Source organism: Eptatretus burgeri, chromosome 3 (genome assembly GCF_056783735.1).
Source record: "Eptatretus burgeri isolate ZD-2024b chromosome 3, Ebu_testis_v1, whole genome shotgun sequence".
NCBI lineage: Eukaryota > Metazoa > Chordata > Myxini > Myxiniformes > Myxinidae > Eptatretus > Eptatretus burgeri.
In genome coordinates, this window is record NC_140963.1 from 144,649,095 (window position 1) to 144,671,544 (window position 22,450).

General features: G+C 43.8%; 1 protein-coding gene across 1 annotated transcript in view; it reads left to right on the forward strand.

Moving 5' to 3' along the window:
- The first annotated feature begins 9,029 nt into the window (after window positions 1-9,029).
- The window catches only part of LOC147031215 (uncharacterized), a 477,388-nt gene continuing 463,967 nt past the window's right edge, over window positions 9,030-22,450 (forward strand). The window contains exon 1 of the mRNA XM_085876070.1: window positions 9,030-9,502. Within this exon, the coding sequence (XP_085732196.1) occupies window positions 9,294-9,502 (209 nt within the window). The 5' untranslated portion in view covers window positions 9,030-9,293. The remainder of the gene's footprint in view (window positions 9,503-22,450) is intronic.

Below are 22,450 nucleotides of genomic sequence, written 5' to 3' on the forward strand. Positions count from 1 at the left end.
GGCACACCTTGAAGCCCGGGATTACTGGTTTACCAGTTTTAATTTTGGTTTGTTTTTCATCTGGGCTTGTTTTGGTTAATTGTTCATCTTGGCTTGTTTTGGTTCGTTGTTCATTTTGGCTTGTTTTGGTTCGTTGTTCATTTTGGCTTGTTTTGGTTCGTTGTTTGTCTGGGCTTGTTTTGGTTTATTGTTCATCTTGACTTGTTTTGTTTCGTTGTTTGTCGACACTTGTTTTGTTTTGTTGTTTGTCGACACTTGTTTTGGTTCGTTGTTTGTCGACACTTGTTTTGGTTCGTTGTTCGTTGAGACTTGTTTTGGTTCGTTGTTCATCTTGTGTTGTTTTGGTTCGTTGTTCATCTCGACTTGTTTTGGTTCGTTGTTCATCGAGACTTATTTTGGTTGATTGTTCATCTCGACTTGTTTTCGGTCGTTGTTCATCTCGACTTGTTTTGGGTTATTGTTCATCCAGACTTGTCTTGGTTTATTGTTCATCTAGACTTGTTTTGGGTTATTGTTCATCTCGACTTGTTTTGGTTCGTTGTTCATCTCAACTTGTTTTGGGTTATTGTTCATCTCGACTTGTTTTGGTTCGTTGTTCATCTCGAATTGTTTTGGTTCGTTGTTCGTCGAGACTTGTTTTGGTTTGTTGTTCGTCTCGAGTTGTTTTGGGTTATTGTTCATCTCGACTTGTTTTGCTTCGTTGTTCCTCGAGACTTGTTTTGGTTCGGTGTTCATCTGGACTTGTTTTGTTTTGTTGTTCATCTGGACTTTTGTTCGATTGTTCATTGAGACTTGTTTTGGTTTATTGTTCATCGAGACATTGTTTTGGTTTATTGCTCATCGAGACTTATTTTGGTTTATTGTACATCAAGACTTGTATTTGTTTGTTGTTCCTCTGGACTTGTTTTGGTTTGTTGTTCATCTCGACTTCTTTTGGTTCATTGTTCATCTCGACTTCTTTTGGTTCATTGTTCATCTCGACTTGTTTTGGTTCGTTGTTCATCGAGACTTGTTATGGTTTGTTGTTCATCTCGACTTGTTTTGGTTAATTGTTCACCTGGACTTGTTTTGGTTTGTTGTTCATCTCGACTTGTTTTGGTTTGTTGTTCATTTCGACTTGTTTTCGTTCGTTGCTCATCTTGACTTGTTTTGGTTCGTTGTTCATCTCGACTTGTTTTGGTTCGTTGTTCATTTCGACTTGTTTTGGTTCGTTATTCATCTCGACTTGTTTTTGTTCGTTGCTCATTGAGACTTGTTTTGGTTTATTGTTCATCTGGACTTGTTTTGGTTCGTCTTTCGCCTGGGCTTGTTTTCGTTCGTTGTTCGCCTGGGCTTCTTTTGGTTCGTTGTTCACCTGGGCTTGTTTTGGTTCGTCGTTCGTCTGGGCTTGTTTTGGTTCATTGTTCGCCTGGGCTTGTTTTGGTTCGTTGTTCGCCTGGGCTTGTTTTGGTTCTTTGTTCGCCTGGGCTCGTTTTGGTTCGTTGTTCGCCTGGGCTCGTTTTTGTTCGTTGTTCGCCTGGGCTTTTTTTGGTTCGTCGTTCGTCTGGTCTCGCTTTCGTTTGTCGTTTGTCTGGGCTCGTTTTCGTTCGTCGTTCGTCTGGGCTTGTTTTCGTTCGTCGTTCGTCTGGGCTTGTTTTGGTTCGTCGTTCGCCTGGGCTTATTTTTGTTCGTTGTTCGCCTGGGTTTGTTTTGTTTCTTTGTACGTCTGGGCTTGTTTTGGTTCGTCGTTCGCCTGGGCTTGTTTTGATTCGTCGTTCGCCTGGGCTTGTTTTGATTCGTCGTTCGCCTGGGCTTGTTTTGGTTCTTCTTTCGCCTGGGCTTGTTTTGGTTCGTTGTTCGCCTGGGCTTGTTTTGGTTCGTCGTTCCTCTGGACTTGTTTTGGTTTGTCGTACGTCTGGCTTGTTTTGTTTTGGTTCGTCGTTCGCCCTGGCTTGTTTTGGTTCGTCGTTCGCATGGGCTTGTTTTGGTTCGTTGTTCGCATTGGCTTATTTTGGTTCGTTGGTCTTCTGGACTTGTTTTGGTTTGTTTGTCGTCTGGACTTGTTTTGGCTCGTTTGTCGTCTGGACTTGTTTTGGCTCGTTTGTCGTCTGGACTTGTTTTGGTTCGTTTGTCGTCTGGACTTGTTTTGGTTCGTTGTTCGTCTGGACTTTTGTTTGTTGTTCATCTGGACTTTTGTTTGTTGTTCGTCTGGACTTTTGTTCGTTGTTCGCCGCGACTTTTGTTCGTTGTTCGCCTGGACTTTTGTTCGTTGTTCGCCTGGACACTTGTTCGTTGTTCGCCTGGACACTTGTTCGTTGTTCGCCTGGACACTTGTTCGTTGTTTGCCTGGACCATTGTTCGTTGTTCGCCTGGACTTTTGTTAAGGTCCAGTCACACCTTGACGTTTTAGCCAGCAATGGCAACGTATTAAAATGTATGTAAAACGCTGGATTACGTTGAACTTTTCATGTTTTTTTTCAAGATTCGGACGTATTTATAACGACTTGGTCTTATGCATAATGTATTAGTAACGGACACAGAACGTTTCGTTGTGTTATAGATAACTTATACCAACGAATGCTGAACCTGTTGTCAGCCTTCACAACCTATGTCCAACGATAGTCTTACTTAGGCATAGCTCGCTGCACGTATCGCCGACGATGACGTGGCGTAGGTTATAAAAAGGCTGCCGCACAACGATTCAAATGGTAACCGCCGCAGAAATGGAAGTGTCAACATCGCAGTCACACCTTGGCGATCTTGCCAGCTTATGCCGACCTCTGAAAAATGCGTCTAAAACGCTGGCGCACGTCGAATACGGTATGGGTAAGTTTGGTATGCGTGAATAGAACGCTAAAGTACACTATCATACGTCGTATTAAGTGGAGTACGTCTTGTAATTTTAAACATGTTGAAAATTTTACGACGTACTTGCCGTATGACACACGCTCCGTATGCGATGGGAATAAGTTGTACGCACGATATGCAATCGTTGACACACATCGACACACGTTACTTGTAAGGTGCTCAAAAGTCGAAACACATCAAGGTAATGGTTAGCGTCAGTGTTCCAGACTCCTGTTTTTTTTTTTTTTTCTTCGGTATGACGGTGTTCAGTGTACAGTGAGGTTATGATTTAAATCGTTGAGCAGCAGCCTATTAATTATATTATATTATAACCGCACTAGAAATCGAAGTGTCAAAATCACCATCATACCGAAGGAAGGAAGAAAACAAAAAACAAACAAAACAAAAAAAAACCAGGAAGTCTGGAACACTGACGCTAACCATTACCTTGATGTGTTTCGACTTATGAGCACCTTACAAGTAACGTGTGTCTGTGTGTCACCGATCGCATATTGTGCGTACAACTTATTCCCATCGCATACGGAGCGTGTGTCATAAGGCAAGTACGTCGTAAAATTTTCAACATGTTTAAAATTACAAGACGTACTCCACTTAATACGACGTATGATAGCGTACTTTAGCGTTCTATTCACGCATACCAAACTTACCCATACCGTATTCGACGTGCGCCAGCGTTTTAGACGCATTTTTCAGAGGTCGGCATAAGCTGGCAAGATCGCCAAGGTGTGACTGCGATGTTGACACTTCCATTTCTGCGGCGGTTATCATTTGAATCGTTGTGCGGCAGCCTTTTTATAACGTACGCCACGTCATCGTCGGCGATACGTGCAGCGAGCTTATGCCTAAGTTAGACTATCGTTGGGCATAGGTTGTGAAGGCTGACAACAGGTTCAGCATTCGTTGGTATAAGTTATCTATAACACAACGAAACGTTCTGTGTCCGTTACTAATACGTTATGCATAAGACCAAGTCGTTATAAATACGTCTGAATCTTGAAAAAAAACATGAAAAGTCCAACGTAATCCCGCGTTTTACATTTTAATACGTTGCCATTGCTGGCTAAAACGTCAAGGTGTGACTGGGCCTTAACAAATAATTCAATGAAACTTATCCATTTCATAACTCTCCACCTGAAGATTATACTTTGAAAATTTTGATGACGTCGGTCACGTGGTATGGCGGCCATATTGGATTTTCTCCAAAACCTAAAAACATCTTCTTCTCCAGAAGGGATAATTTGACAGCCTCAATCTTTTGAACACCTTTGCTAAGTTCCATGGTAATGTTAATTTGTTAATTTGGTCGAAATCGTTATTTAATTTATGTGATTTTAAATGATGCCGATTCACCTCATTAAATATGCAAAATATGCAAATGAGAGTTGAAAAAATATAATGACAGATTTAGATAGTTCCTTAACAGAGGACTCCAAATATGTTTATACCATGTCTGGACTTCACCCCAGTGAGCCCCCAGCGCCCCCCAAAGTTGAAAATGACCCATTTTTGAAATGTCATAAAATAAAAACAACGCTTGGATGAAATTCAATGAAACTTATACATTTAATAACTCTCCACCTGAAGTTTATACTTTGAAAATTTTGATGACGTCGGTCACGTGGTATGGCGGCCATATTGGATTTTCTCCAAAACCTAAAAACATCTTCTTCTCCAGAAGGGGTAACACGACAGCCTCAACTTTCGCACACATTTGCGACGTTCCATTGGAATGTTAAGTTGTTAATTTCATTGAAATCGTTACATAATTTATATGATTAAAATGATGCCGATTCGCCTCATTAAATATGCCAAATATGCAAATGAGAGTTGAAAAAATTTAATGACAGATTCTGATAGGCCTTGAAGAGGGGATTCCAAATATGTTTACACTATGTCTGTATTTTACCCCAGTGAGGCCCCAGAGCCCCCCAAAGTTGAAAATCACCCATTTTTGACATGTAAAATGAAAACCAAAGAAGATAGACAAAAAGTGACCACACATTCTGGAAGATATTTTAACGTTCTACAAATTCGCCATTTACATTAATATGCAAATGTGGAGTTATTGGACTTTTTTGGGGACTTGAAAATTTGTCCAGCCTCGATTTGTCCAATGTGAAGTTTCTTTCTCTATCATGTATTGCAATGGGTTTTTCAATCCTTCATTGATATAACATGAGGGACCCTGTAGCTGGGCCCCATTGCAGACTTGAACTAACTTTCTAACTCGGAAAACCCATATCATGTGACAGGGTGATGGTGTTGAAATTTGTTAAAATGGAGGCACGCCTTGAAGCCCGGGATTACTGGTTTACCAGTTTTAATTTTGGTTTGTTTTTCATCTGGGCTTGTTTTGGTTAATTGTTCATCTTGGCTTGTTTTGGTTCATTGTTCATTTTGGCTTGTTTTGGTTCGTTGTTCGTCTGGGCTTGTTTTGGTTTATTGTTCATCTTGACTTGTTTTGGTTCGTTGTTTGTCGACACTTGTTTTGGTTCGTTGTTCGTTGAGACTTGTTTTGGTTCGTTGTTCATCTTGTGTTGTTTTGGTTCGTTGTTCATCTCGACTTGTTTTGGTTCATTGTTCATCGAGACTTATTTTGGTTGATTGTTCATCTCGACTTGTTTTCGGTCGTTGTTCATCTCGACTTGTTTTTGTTTTTTGTTCATCTCGACTTGTTTTGGTTCGTTGTTCATCTCGACTTGTTTTGGTTTATTGTCCATCTAGACTTGTTTTGGTTCGTTGTCCGTCGAGACTTGTTTTGGTTCGTTGTCCGTCGAGACTTGTTTTGGTTCGTTGTCCGTCGAGACTTGTTTTGGTTCGTTGTCCGTCGAGACTTGTTTTGGTTCGTTGTCCGTCGAGACTTGTTTTGGTTCGTTGTCCGTCGAGACTTGTTTTGGTTCGTTGTCCGTCGAGACTTGTTTTGGTTCGTTGTCCGTCGAGACTTGTTTTGGTTCGTTGTCCGTCGAGACTTGTTTTGTTTCGTTGTCCGTCGAGACTTGTTTTCGTTCGTTGTCCGTCAAGACTTGTTTTCGTTCGTTGTTCGTTGAGACTTGTTTTTGTTCGTTGTTCATTTTGTGTTGTTTTGGTTCGTTGTTCATCTTGTGTTGTTTTGGTTCATTGTTCATCTGGACCTGTTTTGTTTTATTTTTCATCTCGACTTATTTTGGTTCGTTTTCTGTCGACACTTATTTTTGTTCGTTGTTCGTTGAGACTTGTTTTTGTTCGTTGTTCATCTCGACTTGTTTTGCTTCATTGTTCATCTCGACTTGTTTTGCTTCGTTGTTCATCTCGACTTGTTTTGCTTCGTTGTTCATCTCGACTTGTTACTTGCAAAATCGAAGATTATTCTCGTGTATTGGTCAGTCGATTTTGTTATTCTGTTTGCTTGTCTGTCTGTCTGTCTGTTTCTGTTGCCTACAGGTCCCAATTTTAAACTGATTTTCATGAAACTTCACCACATGGTTGACTTTGGCATAAAGAAGAAGCCTATTGTTTTTAGGTCAAAAGGTCAACATCGGCCCAAGGTTAACAACCAAAGTTGTATTTCTAAAATCCTCAATTTTCATCCGATTGACTTGAAATTTGAAGAGTTTTTATATTTCAGGTCACAGAATTCAACGAGCTAATTATTTTAGAGGTCACCATCGACCAAAAGGCCAGCATAAGCCCAAGGTCAACAACTTATTTGGTTTTTCTGAAATCCTCAATGTTCATCCCATTGACTTAAAATTTAAAGTGAAGTTTCATATTTGTTTATTTTATTCAATCACCAATTAATTATTTTAGAGGTCAACATGAATCAAAAGGTTAGCCTTGGCCCAAGGTCAACAATTAAGGTGGTATTTCTGGAATCCTCAATTTTCATCAGATTGACTTCAGATTCAGGGCAATGAATTCAACCACCAATTATTTTTGAGGTCAAATTTGTTTTCTGCATTTTGCAAGTATCGTGCTCTGCATGACACCGTCTTATTGTTTTGCTTTGTTGTTCATCCGGACTTGTTTTCCTTCGTTGTTCATCGAGACTTGTTTTGGTTCGTTGTTCGTTGTTCGTCTGGGCTTGTTTTGGTTCGTCGTTCGCCTGGGCTTGTTTTGGTTCGTCGTTCGCATGGGCTTGTTTTGGTTTGTCGTTCGTCTGGGCTTGTTTTGGTTTGTCGTTCGTCTGGGCTTGTTTTGGTTCGTCATTAGCCTGGGCTTGTTTTGGTTCGTCGTTCGCCTGGGCTTGTTTTGGTTCGTTGTTCGCCTGGGCTTGTTTTGGTTCGTTGTTCGCCTGGGCTTGTTTTGGTTCGTCGTTCGCCTGGGCTTGTTTTGGTTCGTCGTTCGTCTGGGCTTGTATTGGTTCGTCGCTCGTCTGGGCTTGTTTTGGTTCGTCGCTCGTCTGGGCTTGTTTTGGTTCGTCGTTCGCCTGGGCTTGTTTTGGTTCGTCGTTTGCCTGGGCTTGTTTTGGTTCGTTGTTCGTCTTGACTTGGTTTATGTGGTGTTTGTGTAGTTTTCTGTAGTGTATTTTGTGTGACATTTGTGTACTGGTTTTACGTAATTAATAAGAGATAATTAAAACTGCCGATTTATAAATGCCGGCAGTGATGACTGGTTCAGTCATTTCGGAGAAGAAGATTAGATTTTTGAAAGTTCAAAAAAAAAAAATACAATATGGCTGCCGAATCACGTGACAGATGACGTCATCAAAAACACTTGTGGACCATTTTATCCCTCGATGTCCTTCAACAATTTTCATACTGGTCAGATGTAGCGTTCTACATATGCAATTATGACATCATAACAAAGGCACCTATGACATCATAAAAAAAAAAATTTCACCCATTCCCCATGAGTACTGCTTGCTATGTGCCAAGTTTCAATTTTTTTTTTCCCTCGCTACGGTTTTCGATACACAGGTCCAAACCTTTTCTGTTTTGCCAATATGGCTACCACACCACGTGACCTATGATGTCATATTTATCATTAAAACATTCTGCACAAGTAGTCACACCAATGCTGAAAATTTTGTCTAAATCCGTCTACCGGTTGCGGAGAAAAACATGAAAATTCTGTGCGGACAAACAAACAAGACGACGACGTCATGCAGATAAGAGACCACGATACTTGCAAATTCCAGAAAACAAATTTTACCTCAAAAATAATTGGTGGTTGAATTCAATGACCAAATATGCAACTCTTCAAATTTTGATTGGATCAGATGAAAATTGACAATTTTAGAAATTTGGCCTATGTGGATCAAAAATAATTGGCAAGCTGAATTGAGTGATCTGAAATATAAATCCTCTTGAAATTTCACATCAATTGGATGAAAATTGAGGATTTTAGAAATACCACCTCAGTTGTTGATCTTTGGTCTATGTTGACCTTTTGACCTCAAAAATGATCGGGTTATTCCTTATCACAAACTCTGCCATGTGGTGTGCAGATCGGTTTAAAATTTAAAGTTTAAAAAAAGTTTTGTGAAGATTGGTTTAAAATTGTGACCTGGAGGTGACAGACAGAAAGACACAAACAGACAAGCAGACACAAACAACAAAATCGAATTGACTTGAAAAATGTTCGTTTTTACATCGAGGTCATGCAATATTATTTTATACTTGAGAATGGTGATGTGGATGTGTGATGTGATGTTGAAGGATAGGAAATCAAATGTGGAATTAAGAGATAGGTTAGGTCTAGAAAGCGTTCGTGAGGTTATGCGTTGGGGTACGTGGAGGTGGTTTGGACATGTGGAATGGATGTGGTTGGGTAGTTGTGTGAGGAAGTGTATAAATATGAATGTGAATGGAAGGAGAGCAAGAGACCGTCCGAGGAAAACATTGGATGTGTTGCTGAGAGATGATCTTGGAGTTAAAGGCTGAACAAGAGGGTAAGCAAGGGATCGTGCAGCCTGGAAAGCAGCCATAAGGTGAACCAAGGCTTACACATGCAAGCATGGAAACGGCCATAAAACGGTGACGACGACGATGATGGTGATGACTTGCATTCTTGGTTATGAGTACAATGGAAACAAAAGTCCAAGTCAAATGTGAATCGCTCTTTAAATTGCTCTCAGGCATAGGCAAACAGGGCCTTGGCAAGCCCTGTGGTTGGCCGGTGAGTGACCGCACTAATAAACTGGAAGGTCACTCGGTAGAGCGCATACCTCCACCACCTAATGCCTGATCCACGAGAACATATCGGGCCCAATACATGTTTGAAATATGCTTTATATCGTTTTTGGCTCTGGTGGAGAATCGCTTTAAATATTCAATAATTCTCGTATCCAGATCCGGATTCAGATCTTCACCAAAAATCGAATCATTTTGTTGTGGTCACACATCCAACCTGTCCACCAAGTTTTATCCAAATCCATCCACAACTTTGAGACATCCTGCACAGACAGACAGACAGACAGACATAGAGTGGTCAATACACAACAAACTCAACTTCCTCAATGATCCTTAATGGTGGAAGCTGGAAGGCTTACCAAATGCCCCTTCTTACCTCTGACCTCACAAGCAGCACAGACGGAGAGTGGCGAGGGAAAGTGGCATGCTGTGCTGGGTTCGGAAGATCTTGTGCCAGGTGCTGGTGGAGACCAAACGACCGAGACGGGAAAGCGCATCCGCCGTGTGGCATGTGCTTGTCCAAACTGCCGTGACAATGAGGGCAGGTGAGCTGACGTCTTTTGTGCCGACACCTTACTTTTCCTTACGAATGTCCTTTTTTGGATGTTCTTGTGTTTTCTCATGTGACAATTATCCTTATTGTTTGAGGTTTGTTTTTCTTAACCAATTTCTGGACTTCTCTCATGCACCGCATTATTTGGGAATTTCAATTTGTTCGAGGGAGGTCAGTGGTTCCACAGGTACAGGGACCATGATCAACGCTGGTGACTCTCTTTATTATAAAACTTGTTAATTCTGACAACATGACATACCTTATTTTCCGGTGTATAAACCACACTTCTTTTTATCAGCAAAAAAAGGTAAAAGTTGGACGTGCAGTTAATACATGGGTATCGCAAAAAAAAAAAATCAGTCTTAAAAACGATCACTGCTGAGTTTCAATTATATTCCAAATGAACATGTGTTGGAGCAGTCGGAACTGCTGTTAACCTGAATTCCACCGTTTAAATTTTGAAAATCGGTCTAGGTGAAGAGTTTGGACTGCCTTTTATTAACCGTGTGTGGAAATTAAATAAATTTTAAAAATGGAGAGACGGTGCATGGCGTATATTGAGTCTCACGGCTCTGAAAATGCCATTAAACACGAAATAATAATAATAATAACACCTGGCTTAACATCAAAAGAAGAATTATTCACAATAGCTTGAGTCCAATAATGGAGCACCACCTGAAGTAAGCTTGCGCACAAACTTACGTGCATCCGAGAACAGGCTGGGGCGGTCACGTGACCTTCAAGGAGGGCTGCTCAACACTATTGGTCACGAGAAGGACCGATTCACCATCATGATCGCCTGCACCGCAGACGGTGGCAAGTATGTCCTGTAGAAGAGGAAGACACTGCCCAAAGACAAGTTTCCAGTGGCATCATTGTTCGTGCGCAGCAGAAGGGGTGGATAGACGAGGGACTGGTCCAGAATTGGGTGCGCACGGTCTGGAGTTGTAGGCTGGATGACGGTCTTTCCCAATGATGGAGCTTGCTAGTCCTGGATGCTTTCAGTTGTTACAAGACCGACGACACCAAAGTGCTGCTCCGTCGGGCCAACATCGATGTCGATGTTATCATCCCAGGTGGGATGACCACTCCCGCAGCCCCTCGATGTGTCGATCAACAAGCCGTTCAAGGACGGGTTACGTCGCTGCTGGTCCGACTGGATGAGTTTGGAGAAGACCGACACCAAGAGTGGGAGTATGAGAAATGTTGACCTTCCGATGATCTGTGGCTGAATCGTCAAGGTGTGGGAGGAGATACTGTCGGACATCATCAAGTGAGCATTTCTGAAATGCTGCATCTCCAACAACATGGACAGCACAGAGGACAACATAATTTGGGAGGAGGAGCCTGCAAATGAAGGTGATGGCGACATGGACAGCGATGGGGACTAGCTCTACCCTTATTCGGACAAGGAGTTACGTGCCGTCTTCGATGAGGAAAGCATTAACGAGGATTTCCTCGGGTTTAGCTCAAAAACTTCATCAAACCCAAACGACCCTTTTAGCCCAGGAGTAATAGGTTTATACCCGGAAAAAATTTATAACAAGCTGAAGCCTTCAGGAAATGTTCAGAAAACTGTCAGGAATAACATACTAAAAGTCCCCAAGAATCTCCCTTGGGGCTTTTGAGAAATTCAACATGGCATCCAAGATGGCCGCCGGCTTGAGATTTTCTCACATTTCAGGCTTAAAACATCATGAAAATGCAAATAATGAGTCTAAATATATGTTTTTTCGGGCAGGGAATTCAATTTCAACAATATTTTGAATATTTAATGAAATCCTTATGCAGTTATATACATACAGTGGGGAGAACAAGTATTTGATACACTGCCGATTTTGCAGGTTTTCCCACTTACAAAGCACGTAGAGGTCTGTAATTTTTATCATAGGTACACTTCAACTGTGAAAGACTGAATCTAAAACAAAAATCCGGAAAATCACATTGTATGATTTTTAAATAATTAATTTGCATTTTATTGCATGAAATAAGTATTTGATCACCGACCAACTACATTTGATAAGAATTCCGGCTCTTACAGACCTGTTAGTTTTGTCTTTAAGAAGCCCTCTCATTCTCCACTCATTACCTGTATTAACTGCGCCTGTTTGAACTCGTTATCTGCATAAAAGACAACTGTCCACACTCAATCAATCAGACTCCAACCTCTCCACAATGGGCAAGACCATAGAGCTGTCTAAGGACATCAGGGACAAAATTTTAGTCTTGCACAAGGCTGGGATGGGCGACAGGACAATAGGCAAGCAGCTTGGTGAGAAGGCAACAACTGTTGGCGCAATTGTTAGAAAATGGAAGAAGTTCAAGATAACAGTCAATCTCCCTCGGTCTGGGGCTCCATGCAAGATCTCACCTCGTGGAGCCTCAATGATCATGAGAAAGGTGAGGGATCAGCCCAGAACTACATGGCAGGACCTGGTCAATGACTTGAAGAGAGCTGGGACCACACTATCAAAGAAACCATAAGTAACACACTACGCCGTCATGGATTAAAATCCTGCAGCGCACGCAAGGTCTCTCTGCTCAAGCCAGCGCATGTCCAGGCCCATCTGAAGTTTGCCAATGACCATCTGGATGATCCAGAGGAGGAATGGGAGAAGGGCATGTGGTCTGATGAGACCAAAATAGCTTTTTGGTTTAAACTCCACTCGCCGTGTTTGGAGGAAGAAGAAGGATGAGTACAACCCCAAGAACACCATCCCAACCGTGAAGCATGGAGGTGGAAACATCATTCTTTGGGGATGCTTTTCTGCAAAGGAGAGAGGACGACTGCACAGTATTGAGGGGAGGATGGATGGGGCCATGTATCGCGAGATCTTGGCCAACAACCTCCTTCCCTCAACAAAAGCATTGAAGATGGGGCATGGCTGGGTCTTCCAGCATGACAACGACCCGAAACACACAGCCAGGGCAACTAAGGAGTGGCTCCGTAAGAAGCATCTCAAGGTCCTGGAGTGGCCTAGCCAGTCTCCAGACCTGAACCCAATAGAAAATCTTTGGAGGGAGCTGAAAGTCTGTGTTGTCCAGTGACAGCCCCGAAACCTGAAGGATCTGGAGAAGATCTGAATGGAGGAGTGGGCCAAAATCCCTGCTGCAGTCTGTGCAAACCTGGTTAAGAACTATAGGAAACGTCTGATCTCTGTAATTGCAAACAAAGGTTTCTGTACCAAATATTAAGTTCTGTTTTTCTGATGCATCAAATACTTATTTCATGCAATAAAATGCAAATTAATTATTTTAAAATCATACAATGTGATTTTCAGGATTTTGTTTTAGATTCCATCTTTCACGGTTGAAGTGTACCTATGATAAAAATTACAGACCTCTACGTTTTTTGTAAGTGAGGAAACCTGCAAAATCGGCAGTGTATCAAATACTTGTTCTCCCCACTGGAGGTCTAAACCTATTACTCCTGGGCTATGAACAATTTTCACCATATCTGTGGTAATACTATAGAAACCTTAAAAAATTAACAAAAAACAATTTACAAAACAATTACAAATGTTAAAACTTGTGAAACATATTTACAACATGACACATGTTCACCCTCAGTCATCATCCTCATCATCAGTTTCTGGAGAAACAGGAGTTGATTCTTCAGTTTCTCCCTCAGCATCCATCAAGGGGAGGCATTGGTGCTTCATTGTTGCAGGTTTGACCAGTGCACTTTGCACACAGGGCAGAGCAGTGCACCCCCATCTTCCTGCAGCCACATGACACTCCACAGCCATCTGCTCTCCAGCCACAAGAGATCATGTTGAGCAGAGTGTCTGGAGCAATGGGACGGTCAGTGTCAACTGGAATCAGGATGTCCTCCAGTTTCCATCCCCATGCTGTTGGCTGCAAGGGCCTCCCCATCCATTCTTGAATAGTGAGATATGTTCTGAAGGAATGTTGCTTGGCTGCAGCACTTGTTGGAGGCAAAGTTGCCAACTGGAACGGTGAGGAAAGTGACGTTCTGCTGATTGCCTTGTTGTAGGCGATGTAGCGGAACACGTCCAGTGATGCACAACTGGATGCACCATAGAGCTTCAGGAGGAAGCTTTCACCTGCTTCTTGTACTTGCTGATGAATGTGTTGAGTAGGTCATACTCCTTATTGTTATGCACCAGATTGAATGCCTTGCGCTTCCCTTGGCGATACAGAGCAGACACGGTGTCAAATCCAGTTATGGCATGTAGCACCATCAGATATTTACTTGTGTCACCAATGCTTGCTTGAATGTTGTGAACTCTGTAGAGTGTTGTGGGGTTCTTGCAGCATGACATGTACAGGTCCATGTTTGTGGTTGCTAGAGTCACCAGCATTACCAGCAGATCAGTGTCAGTTCCGACAACATCCACCGGTTTGCCAGGCGCTGCCAAAGACAGAGCAGTTGACACAATCAAGGCATCTGCATCAGCTTGCGCCTGCTTCACCTGGATGCCTGCTTAATTCAGCAAGCCATTGAGCATCTCTATGAGACGCTCCTTGTTGTGGTTATTTGCCAGAAATGCTGCCTGAGTAGTAGTGGTTTGCATGTTCTGGTCAAATAGGATGTCACCGGATGTTGACTTCTTTGCCCTGCGTAGTTGCTCTGCTGCCTTGGTGGAGACGGTTCTGTAGCCATCGAACATAGTAATAGTGCCAACCCCATAGTGCTTCAGGATGTAGGCAATGTAGCACTGGCACACACCTCCATAGGTTGATGGCTGTGGCCAGACTACTGACTGCAACAGATGGCCTCCATCTATGACAAACTGGCAGTTGTTTGGAATGTTAGGTTGTACAGGGGCAAATGACTTGAGGAGAGTACCTCCGGCACTCTTGGTTGGTTTATGCATGGCACCATCATGGAACAGGGATGGAGGTTGAGGAGCCAGCTCGTATGACATGAACTGCTTCATGTCAGAACTTGTCTTGAGGACACAAGTGATCCTGTTGAAGAAGAGTGGGATTCACCTCTGTGTTTTGCCCCCTGATGTTGATGCTGTTCTTATCTCCCATAGTCTTGACTTTGTCACTGCGATGCAGGGTGATCTCTGTGAACTGCTTCCCTGTTATTTTAGATGCTGCAGCTTGACCAATCTGCACGGCATTGTCACAGTTGACAGATGTGTCAGCGACAACACCAGTGGAAATAGACACGAGGCGATCAGGCTGGTAACCTGCAAATGGTGGATGTGCTTGCAGCCACTGGGGGAAGACATCGTAGTCTTTCTTGTCTGTAGCCTGAGTGGATGAACGAAGATCTTTGTGTTGTTCAGAGGTAGCAGTGTGCACACCAGTGAACTTCTCCAAAGCATCGCACAAAGGAACACAGTGAGGCAGTGCATGCACCCATTTGGTTAAGGTGCTGTCTGTTATCCCTCTACCATGTGTCATCCCTCCACTGGTTTTCAGCATCCTCATCAGGAACTGCTCGATTGTCTGGTCGGAGAAGTTGCCAGACCAGAACTCATTAGCTCGGCGGATGGTGAAATACCCCTTTGCAGAGAACAACGTGTACTCCTCAGGTGGCATGACTTGTGCAATGGAGTTCATCTGCTGCAAGTACAGTCTGCCAGACTTGGCATACGGTAGATGACCTGCTGCATGGAAATGTGGGATCATCTCCTGCATACAGTGAAGATGAAGCTTCCAGTTACCAGTCCTCTCAGCTCTGATGAAGTTGAGCATGAGCAACACCTGGTGGATGTACTGCACCCATAACTTCCCTGTTCTGCTCTGTGTGGCAGCTTGATCTCAGTGGTGAGTGAGAAACTGTTGAAACTCTTGCAGACTTTCATCTTCATCTATCTCAGCAGCATCTTCATCTTGGTCCACTGTGTCCTGGTACAGACTGACCAGATGTTCCTTGTTAGTATGTTGGCTCTCCCAGTCTGATTTGTCTAGCAGTACATAGATGAGGGCCAGCAAGGCCAGAATGTGGGCACGCACTGCTCGAGAGAAGGCATGACCTGTGAGCATATGCACCACTGAACCTTTGGCATACACTCGTTCCTGCAGGTTTTCCAACCTGCTCCCTGTCATGATCTTCCCAATGTTGCCTCGGTAGGACATCAGCAGGTGGAAGCTACCAAGTCGCACCACCACTTTGTCCAAGTCTCTGGAGGCAGCAACAATTTCAGAAGCCTTTTCATACAGAGGCTGATCAAATGTTACTCGGCAGATCTTGAGGTTGTGCTTGTCACTTTGTGTCTGTGCAAAGCACAGTGCAGTGTAGATAGTGCTGGGGTTGCTTAGTTCCAGATTGATGAATGGGAGAGTCTCCATTCTGGAGGTTTGGAATTCATAACTTTTCAGAACAGTTTTCATGAAGCCACTCCAAGGCAGACATGGTGTTAAGTTCAACATGTACCCAAGCATCCAAATGGAATCAAGAGCTGATGCTTGCAGTCTGTGAGTGTCGGAGATCTGCAGAGGCTCTACTGTAACTGACTGCAAAGCAGGAACTGCAGGTTTGCTGTATGTCTTGATGGCTATGTGCCCAAAAGTGCCAACTGCTTCAGCTGCGGGTAGTTGCATTGTGCGCTTGACAGGAGATTTTTCTACTGTTCCGGGTGGTGTTACACAAGCTATGCCACCCATGGCATGGAAAGTGTTGTGCCCAGTTCGTGTAGCAACATTGAAATCTGCATTATCAAATACACACTGGGTGAAACCATTGAGGCCATAGGAGGGCTCACCAGCGGATATGAGGCATGTATTCAAATCGCTGGACCTCCTTGTAGTCATCTGCAAAACTGATGCAACTGAGGATGTCTGTCAGCTCGCGAGAGGAATACTTGTGATGTATGTACAGTGTACACTGCTCTGGCAAGTAGCACTGGTGAAATGAAAGACCTTGGTCTGCAGGCAGAAATGACAGAATGGGCAATGGCAGTGCATCGCCGACTCACTGCAGCAGCATTTTTTGCCTTTTGGATCCAACAACTTGTGCAAGAAGAGCTTCAGAGACTCAGGAATCATAGAGGAACCATTTTCAGTTTCTTCTAAGGTTGGATATTCACCGAGATCATACACTGACAAACGAATCTTTTCACGAATAATTGAAGCTGCCATTTCAATTATTCTTTCATTTTCACAAGCTTTGTCAGCTGCTTGATCTGCCACCTACCTCTCACGAAGTATCCGGTGAGCAGATTCACGGACACTGATTATGCTGGATTTTCCCCAGAGGCTTGTTATAATGATATCATCTTTGTATCGCTCTTTCAGTTTCTGTTTGAAGTACTTGAGAGAATAGCCTTCCTCACCATTCAAGAATGTTTCCATGTGCTCCATGAGGTCAGAAACTGCATATTGACATTCGTCATTGTCTTCTATATATGCACATAGCTCATTGAAAGCTGAAATCCTTTGAACATCAACTGGTTTGACAACAGGTTTCAACTTTTGTGGGTTAGAAAGAAATTCCTGGGCACAGGCACGATGGTATTTTGCCTCTGCGGCAACAAAATCAATGTTTTCTTCTATTCTTTTGGTAACCGCCTCTCCCCACTCTTCACCCCTCTCTGCTGCCCTTTTCAACACATTGTTCTTGAACTCTATTGTCTCTTCATTGCTTGTTAACTTTCTGCGTTTGGTTTCAAGTCTGCTGCGAGTAATCAGTACTTCAGAGCAGAAAAGGCAGTGTGTAGTGATGTCAAACAAAGGAGTTCTGGACCGCAGGGTGGGTTGTTCAAATTCCTCATCTGCTGCTGATTTCTCAGACTTTCTCGTCTCAGATCTGATGGATGATTCCCGGGTGTTGGCTTTTCTACAGGCAATGTGAAGTGTCAGTGACTCCTGTATCTGTAGAAGTTCATGAAGACCATCCTGTCTCTCAAGGCTTGCAGCTACTAGAGTTGTCCTTCCTTTGGGTCCAACTTGCACAAAATCCTTGATGCATAAGTCTTTACAAATGATGCATGACTCCATCTCCTGCTCTGAAAAGAAAACATTGTATTGTGCATGTCAGCCATATTTAATATGTAATAAGTTGATTTTATCTTAAAAATAGCCATAGTAATTGATTCTTTGTAACTTAAAATATATGTTTTGACCCATTATTTTTAATTCTATGATGATTTCAGCTTGAAATATGAGAAAATCTCAAGCCGGCCGCCATCTTGGACGCCATCTTGAATTTCTCAAAAGCCCCAAGCGGCATTCTTGGGGACTTTTAGTATGTTATTCCTGACAGTTTTCTGAACATATCCTGAAAGTTTCAGCTTGTTATATATTTGTTCAGGGTTTGACTCAAATTTGACTTAATACTTCTGGACTATTTCCAGGACCACAAATCCACAAGAAATGTGTATGATACAAGTATGGATCCCTTGTCTTCCTTTTTCTCAGAACAAAAAAAAAATCCTCTTTATAGTATAAAAAAATTCTTGGTATCCTCTCCTCTTCAACTGCTTGAAAATGAGAATAACACTTAGACAAAATTAAGCGGACATGGGAGTAAGCATGTTGATACCTCAGTCACTTTGTTCCGTACAAAGTTGATGTCCAAACATATTTAGATCTAGATCAGAAAATAAAATGATCAATAGATTAATTTCTTGTTTTGAGGGTGAAAAACATTGGTGAGGTTAATACACCGGAAAAGTTTTTATTTATTTATTTATTGAGAGTGAAAAACATGAGTGTGGTTAATACTCCGCCATTGTTTATATACCAAAAAATACGGAAACTTGAAATCTCATTTCACCAATCCACTGGATTTTTCATTGCAATGAAGAAGTTCTCCTTGTATCCTTGTCAATGCCAAGACTTTGGCTGTTTTTGCATTCAGTAACGAAAAAAAAAATCTCTAGGTGACATGTTCTCATAATTATTTTTATTTTTTTTTCCTGGTTATGGATGTAAATGTATGGTGTATATCTACAAGCATAAAACACCATGTGCATTTGTGTATTTGTCTGTCCCCCTTCACAAGGACGATTTAAGAGGGGTTTCAAAGGCCAATCTTTTAACACGACTGTGTTCACTTCAGTCTATTTTGCAGGATAAAACAAAAACTCGAAAAATATTTTTCATAAAACAGTAATTACGTCTCTTCTGTTGGAAATGTGTGTGACTTGCAGCCGGGCCTCAAGGGCAGTGTACAGAAGCGTTTAAAAATAACAATAAAGACAAGGCAGAGGGAGGTGAAATTCGGTGCACATGATGGTCACATGCGCAGAGTAAAACGAGTTCATTTACGTCCGTGGGATGTGTAATAAATAAAGAAGATAAAAGCACACTTGATGCGAGGCCGAGGCTTCAGACTTTAGCATCCTCAATCCTCATGAGGCTGTACCGTCAAAACGAAACGTCCCAGAAAATATACAAATTAGGCTAACATTTCTACGTGTGGTGTTATAAAATAATACTTTTCTTGCTGTGAAACATCATATCTTTCAGTCTGAATAGTTCAAATAAAAGAATTCTACCCTGTCATTTTTGATGGACTTTTATACTAGCATATATTCTTATATCTGATATATAAAGCTGAGTTTGTGTCTGTGGGTGGGTGGATGTATGGGTTCGCGTCGCCCATTCTACAGGCCACGCTTTCCCCTCTCTCCCCAGTGTCACAAGCACCGCCCATTAGCAAAGCCACTTCTTTCCCTCTCGCCGTCCAAACATCCGCCATCTTTTTCAATCTACATTGCTCTGATTATGTAATAATAGAACATGCGCTGGTACATCAGAGGTCTATAAACAAAGGTACCGTTTGAGGAAACAGGTACATTTTAATTCAAGTCAAACGAGGTATTGCCTGTTTTCTTTTCAGTGATTGTGGCAGGGGTCCAATATACACCACCCAATGAAGATACAGCTGTGGGCCTGGGGTCGGGTGAGAAGACTACCGGGGGGGGGGGGGGGAAGCTATCTCGGGTTCCCACTAGACTCCTCGGAATCGCAGGGCATCGCACACGGATAATTCTGCGACGCGGCGGGTCGCAAACCGACCGTGAACGCCAATAACTCAACCATGTGCCTTCGGGTCCTCCCTCTCGTGAATTCGGTTATCTAAAAATAACCACGTGATCTAATTACCGGGGACATGCTTTTGGTACGCCTTGTCCGAACCGGATCACTTTACTGCATCAGATGCAGCCGAGCGACACTGCCAAGGACGTAGCGGCTTCAAGGAACGGATCGTTGGGAATAAAGTCCCGGCGAGGTTAGGATTGGGACCATGCTGGATCAATGAAAGAAAAGACAAAAACGAGCTGGGAACATTTCTACAATTAATTTATTAACAGGCTGGTGAAGAAAGATATGTGGGTTCAGTGAATATAGCTTTTATTGTTGTGTGTGAGCAGGGATAGGAAGACATGTGAGAGGGGCGGTAATAATACAAGCAACTTACAAAAGCAGCCACAGAGCAGAGCTATCCCAATGTAATTCTGCAATCTTAACTTAAGCGAGGACAGGCGCCATGACACACACACACACACACACACACACACACACACACACACACACACACACACACACACACACACACACACACACACACACACACACACACACACACACACACACACACACACACACACACACACACACACACACACACACCGATGAAGAGAAAAAGGAGAGGAGACGAGGAGGTTAACGGTCTCTCAATACCTTGCACGATTGCCGGACTGTGCCACCAGTACATTTCGGGGGGATGCTGTGCTGGGCGACACCTCCCTGACAGCTGGCGCGTCGTCTCTTGCTTTGTGGCACTTCGTGTAGCTAGCGTTCATCCAGAGAATGAGACGCGACCGTCAGGCGTGAAGGGAGGAACTTGGGTGGAGCCAGCAGCGAGTGGGTGGATAGAGGTGGAGTCAAAAGCGAGTGGGTGGAGAGAGGTGGAGTCAAAAGCGGGTGGGTGGAGAGAGGCGGAGTCAAAATTGGGTGGATGGAGAGAGGCGGAGTCAAAAGCGGTGGGTGGAGAGAGGCGGAGTCAAAAACGGGTGGGTGGTGAGAGGCGGAGTCAAAAGCGGGTGGGTGGTGAGAGGCGGAGTCAAAAGCGGGTGGGTGGAGAGAGCCGGAGTCAAAAGCGGGTGGGTGGAGAGAGCCGGAGTCAAAAGCGGGTGGGTGGAGAGAGCCGGAGTCAAAGCGGGTGGGTGGAGAGAGCCGGAGTCAAAAGCGGGTGGGTGGAGAGAGCCGGAGTCAAAGCGGGTGGGTGGAGAGAGCCGGAGTCAAAGCGGGTGGGTGGAGAGAGCCGGAGTCAAAAGCGGGTGGGTGGAGAGAGCCGGAGTCAAAAGCGGGTGGGTGGAGAGAGCCGGAGTCAAAAGCGGGTGGGTGGAGAGAGCCGGAGTCAAAAGCGGGTGGGTGGAGAGAGCCGGAGTCAAAAGCGGGTGGGTGGAGAGAGCCGGAGTCAAAAGCGGGTGGGTGGAGAGAGCCGGAGTCAAAAGCGGGTGGGTGGAGAGAGCCGGAGTCAAAAGCGGGTGGGTGGAGAGAGCCGGAGTCAAAGCGGGTGGGTGGAGAGAGCCGGAGTCAAAAGCGGGTGGGTGGAGAGAGCCGGAGTCAAAAGCGGGTGGGTGGAGAGAGCCGGAGTCAAAAGCGGGTGGGTGGAGAGAGCCGGAGTCAAAAGCGGGTGGGTGGAGAGAGGCGGAGTCAAAAGCGGGTGGGTGGAGAGAGGCGGAGTCAAAAGCGGGTGGGTGGAGAGAGGCGGAGTCAAAAGCCCACTTCCTTCAAATTCCGTGCTTTCCTTCCTGAAAGTCCCTGTAATGTCCATCTTCTATTCCCCATGTTCCCCGTCCCATCCCTCTCCCTTCCACAGATCTCCTAATGTGTCTGTTCCCCACTGTTTTGTCCCTCCCACTCCCACCCCTCTTGTCTCATGCCCCCTTGATGTGTGTTGTGTGTTAGCTCTCACACGAGCCTTGACAAGGTATACAAAAAAAACGGGTGGGTGGAGAGAGGCGGAGTCAAAAGCGGGTGGGTGGAGAGAGCCGGAGTCAAAAGCGGGTGGGTGGAGAGAGGCGGAGTCAAAAGCGGGTGGGTGGAGAGAGGCGGAGTCAAAAGCGGGTGGGTGGAGAGAGCCGGAGTCAAAAGCGGGTGGGTGGAGAGAGGCGAAGTCAAAAGCGAGGGGTGGAGAGGCGGGGTCAAACGGCGAATGGGCGAGAACCGCGGAGTCGAATGCCAGCTGGAGGAGAGTGGCGGAGTCAAAAGCCAGCTGGTCGGTGAAGAAGGGTGGGTGGAGAATTTGAGTTGGAGGGGGAGGGGCAGACGGACGGCTTTGCGATCCACCTTTTCTCAACCCTGCGGTGCAGGGTGAGTGCGCCATCCCGAATCGATGTGTTGTCACCTGAATTGGACGCTGTGATTGGCCCCGGCCGTGATGGCTGGAAGTGGCTCCACTCCACTTCCGGCAAGATGGTTCCAAGCTGCGGAATCGTCTCGCTCCGAACCTAATTCTAATTGTACATACTTTACAGACGTATTCACATTCTAATTGTACATACTTTACAGACGTATTCACATTGTAATTGTACATACTTTATAAATGTACTTATGTTCTAATTGTACATACTTTATAGACGTACTCACATTCTAATTGTACATACTTTATAGATGTACTAACGTTCTAATTGTACGTACTTTATCGACGTACTGACATTCTAATTGGACATACTTTATAGACCTACTCACATTATAATTGCACATACTTTATAAATATACTCACATTCTAATTGTATGTGCGTTATAGACGTACTCACATTCTAATTGTACGTACGTTATACAAGTACTCACATTCTAATTGTACGTACGTTATAGACGTACTCACATTCTAATTGTACGCACGTTATAGATGTTCTCACATTCTAATTGTACATACGTTATTGATGTACTCGCATTCTAATTGCACATACTTTACAGACGTACTCACATTCTAATTGTATATACTTTATAGACGGACTCGCATTCTAATTGTACATACTTTATCGACGTACTCACATTCTAA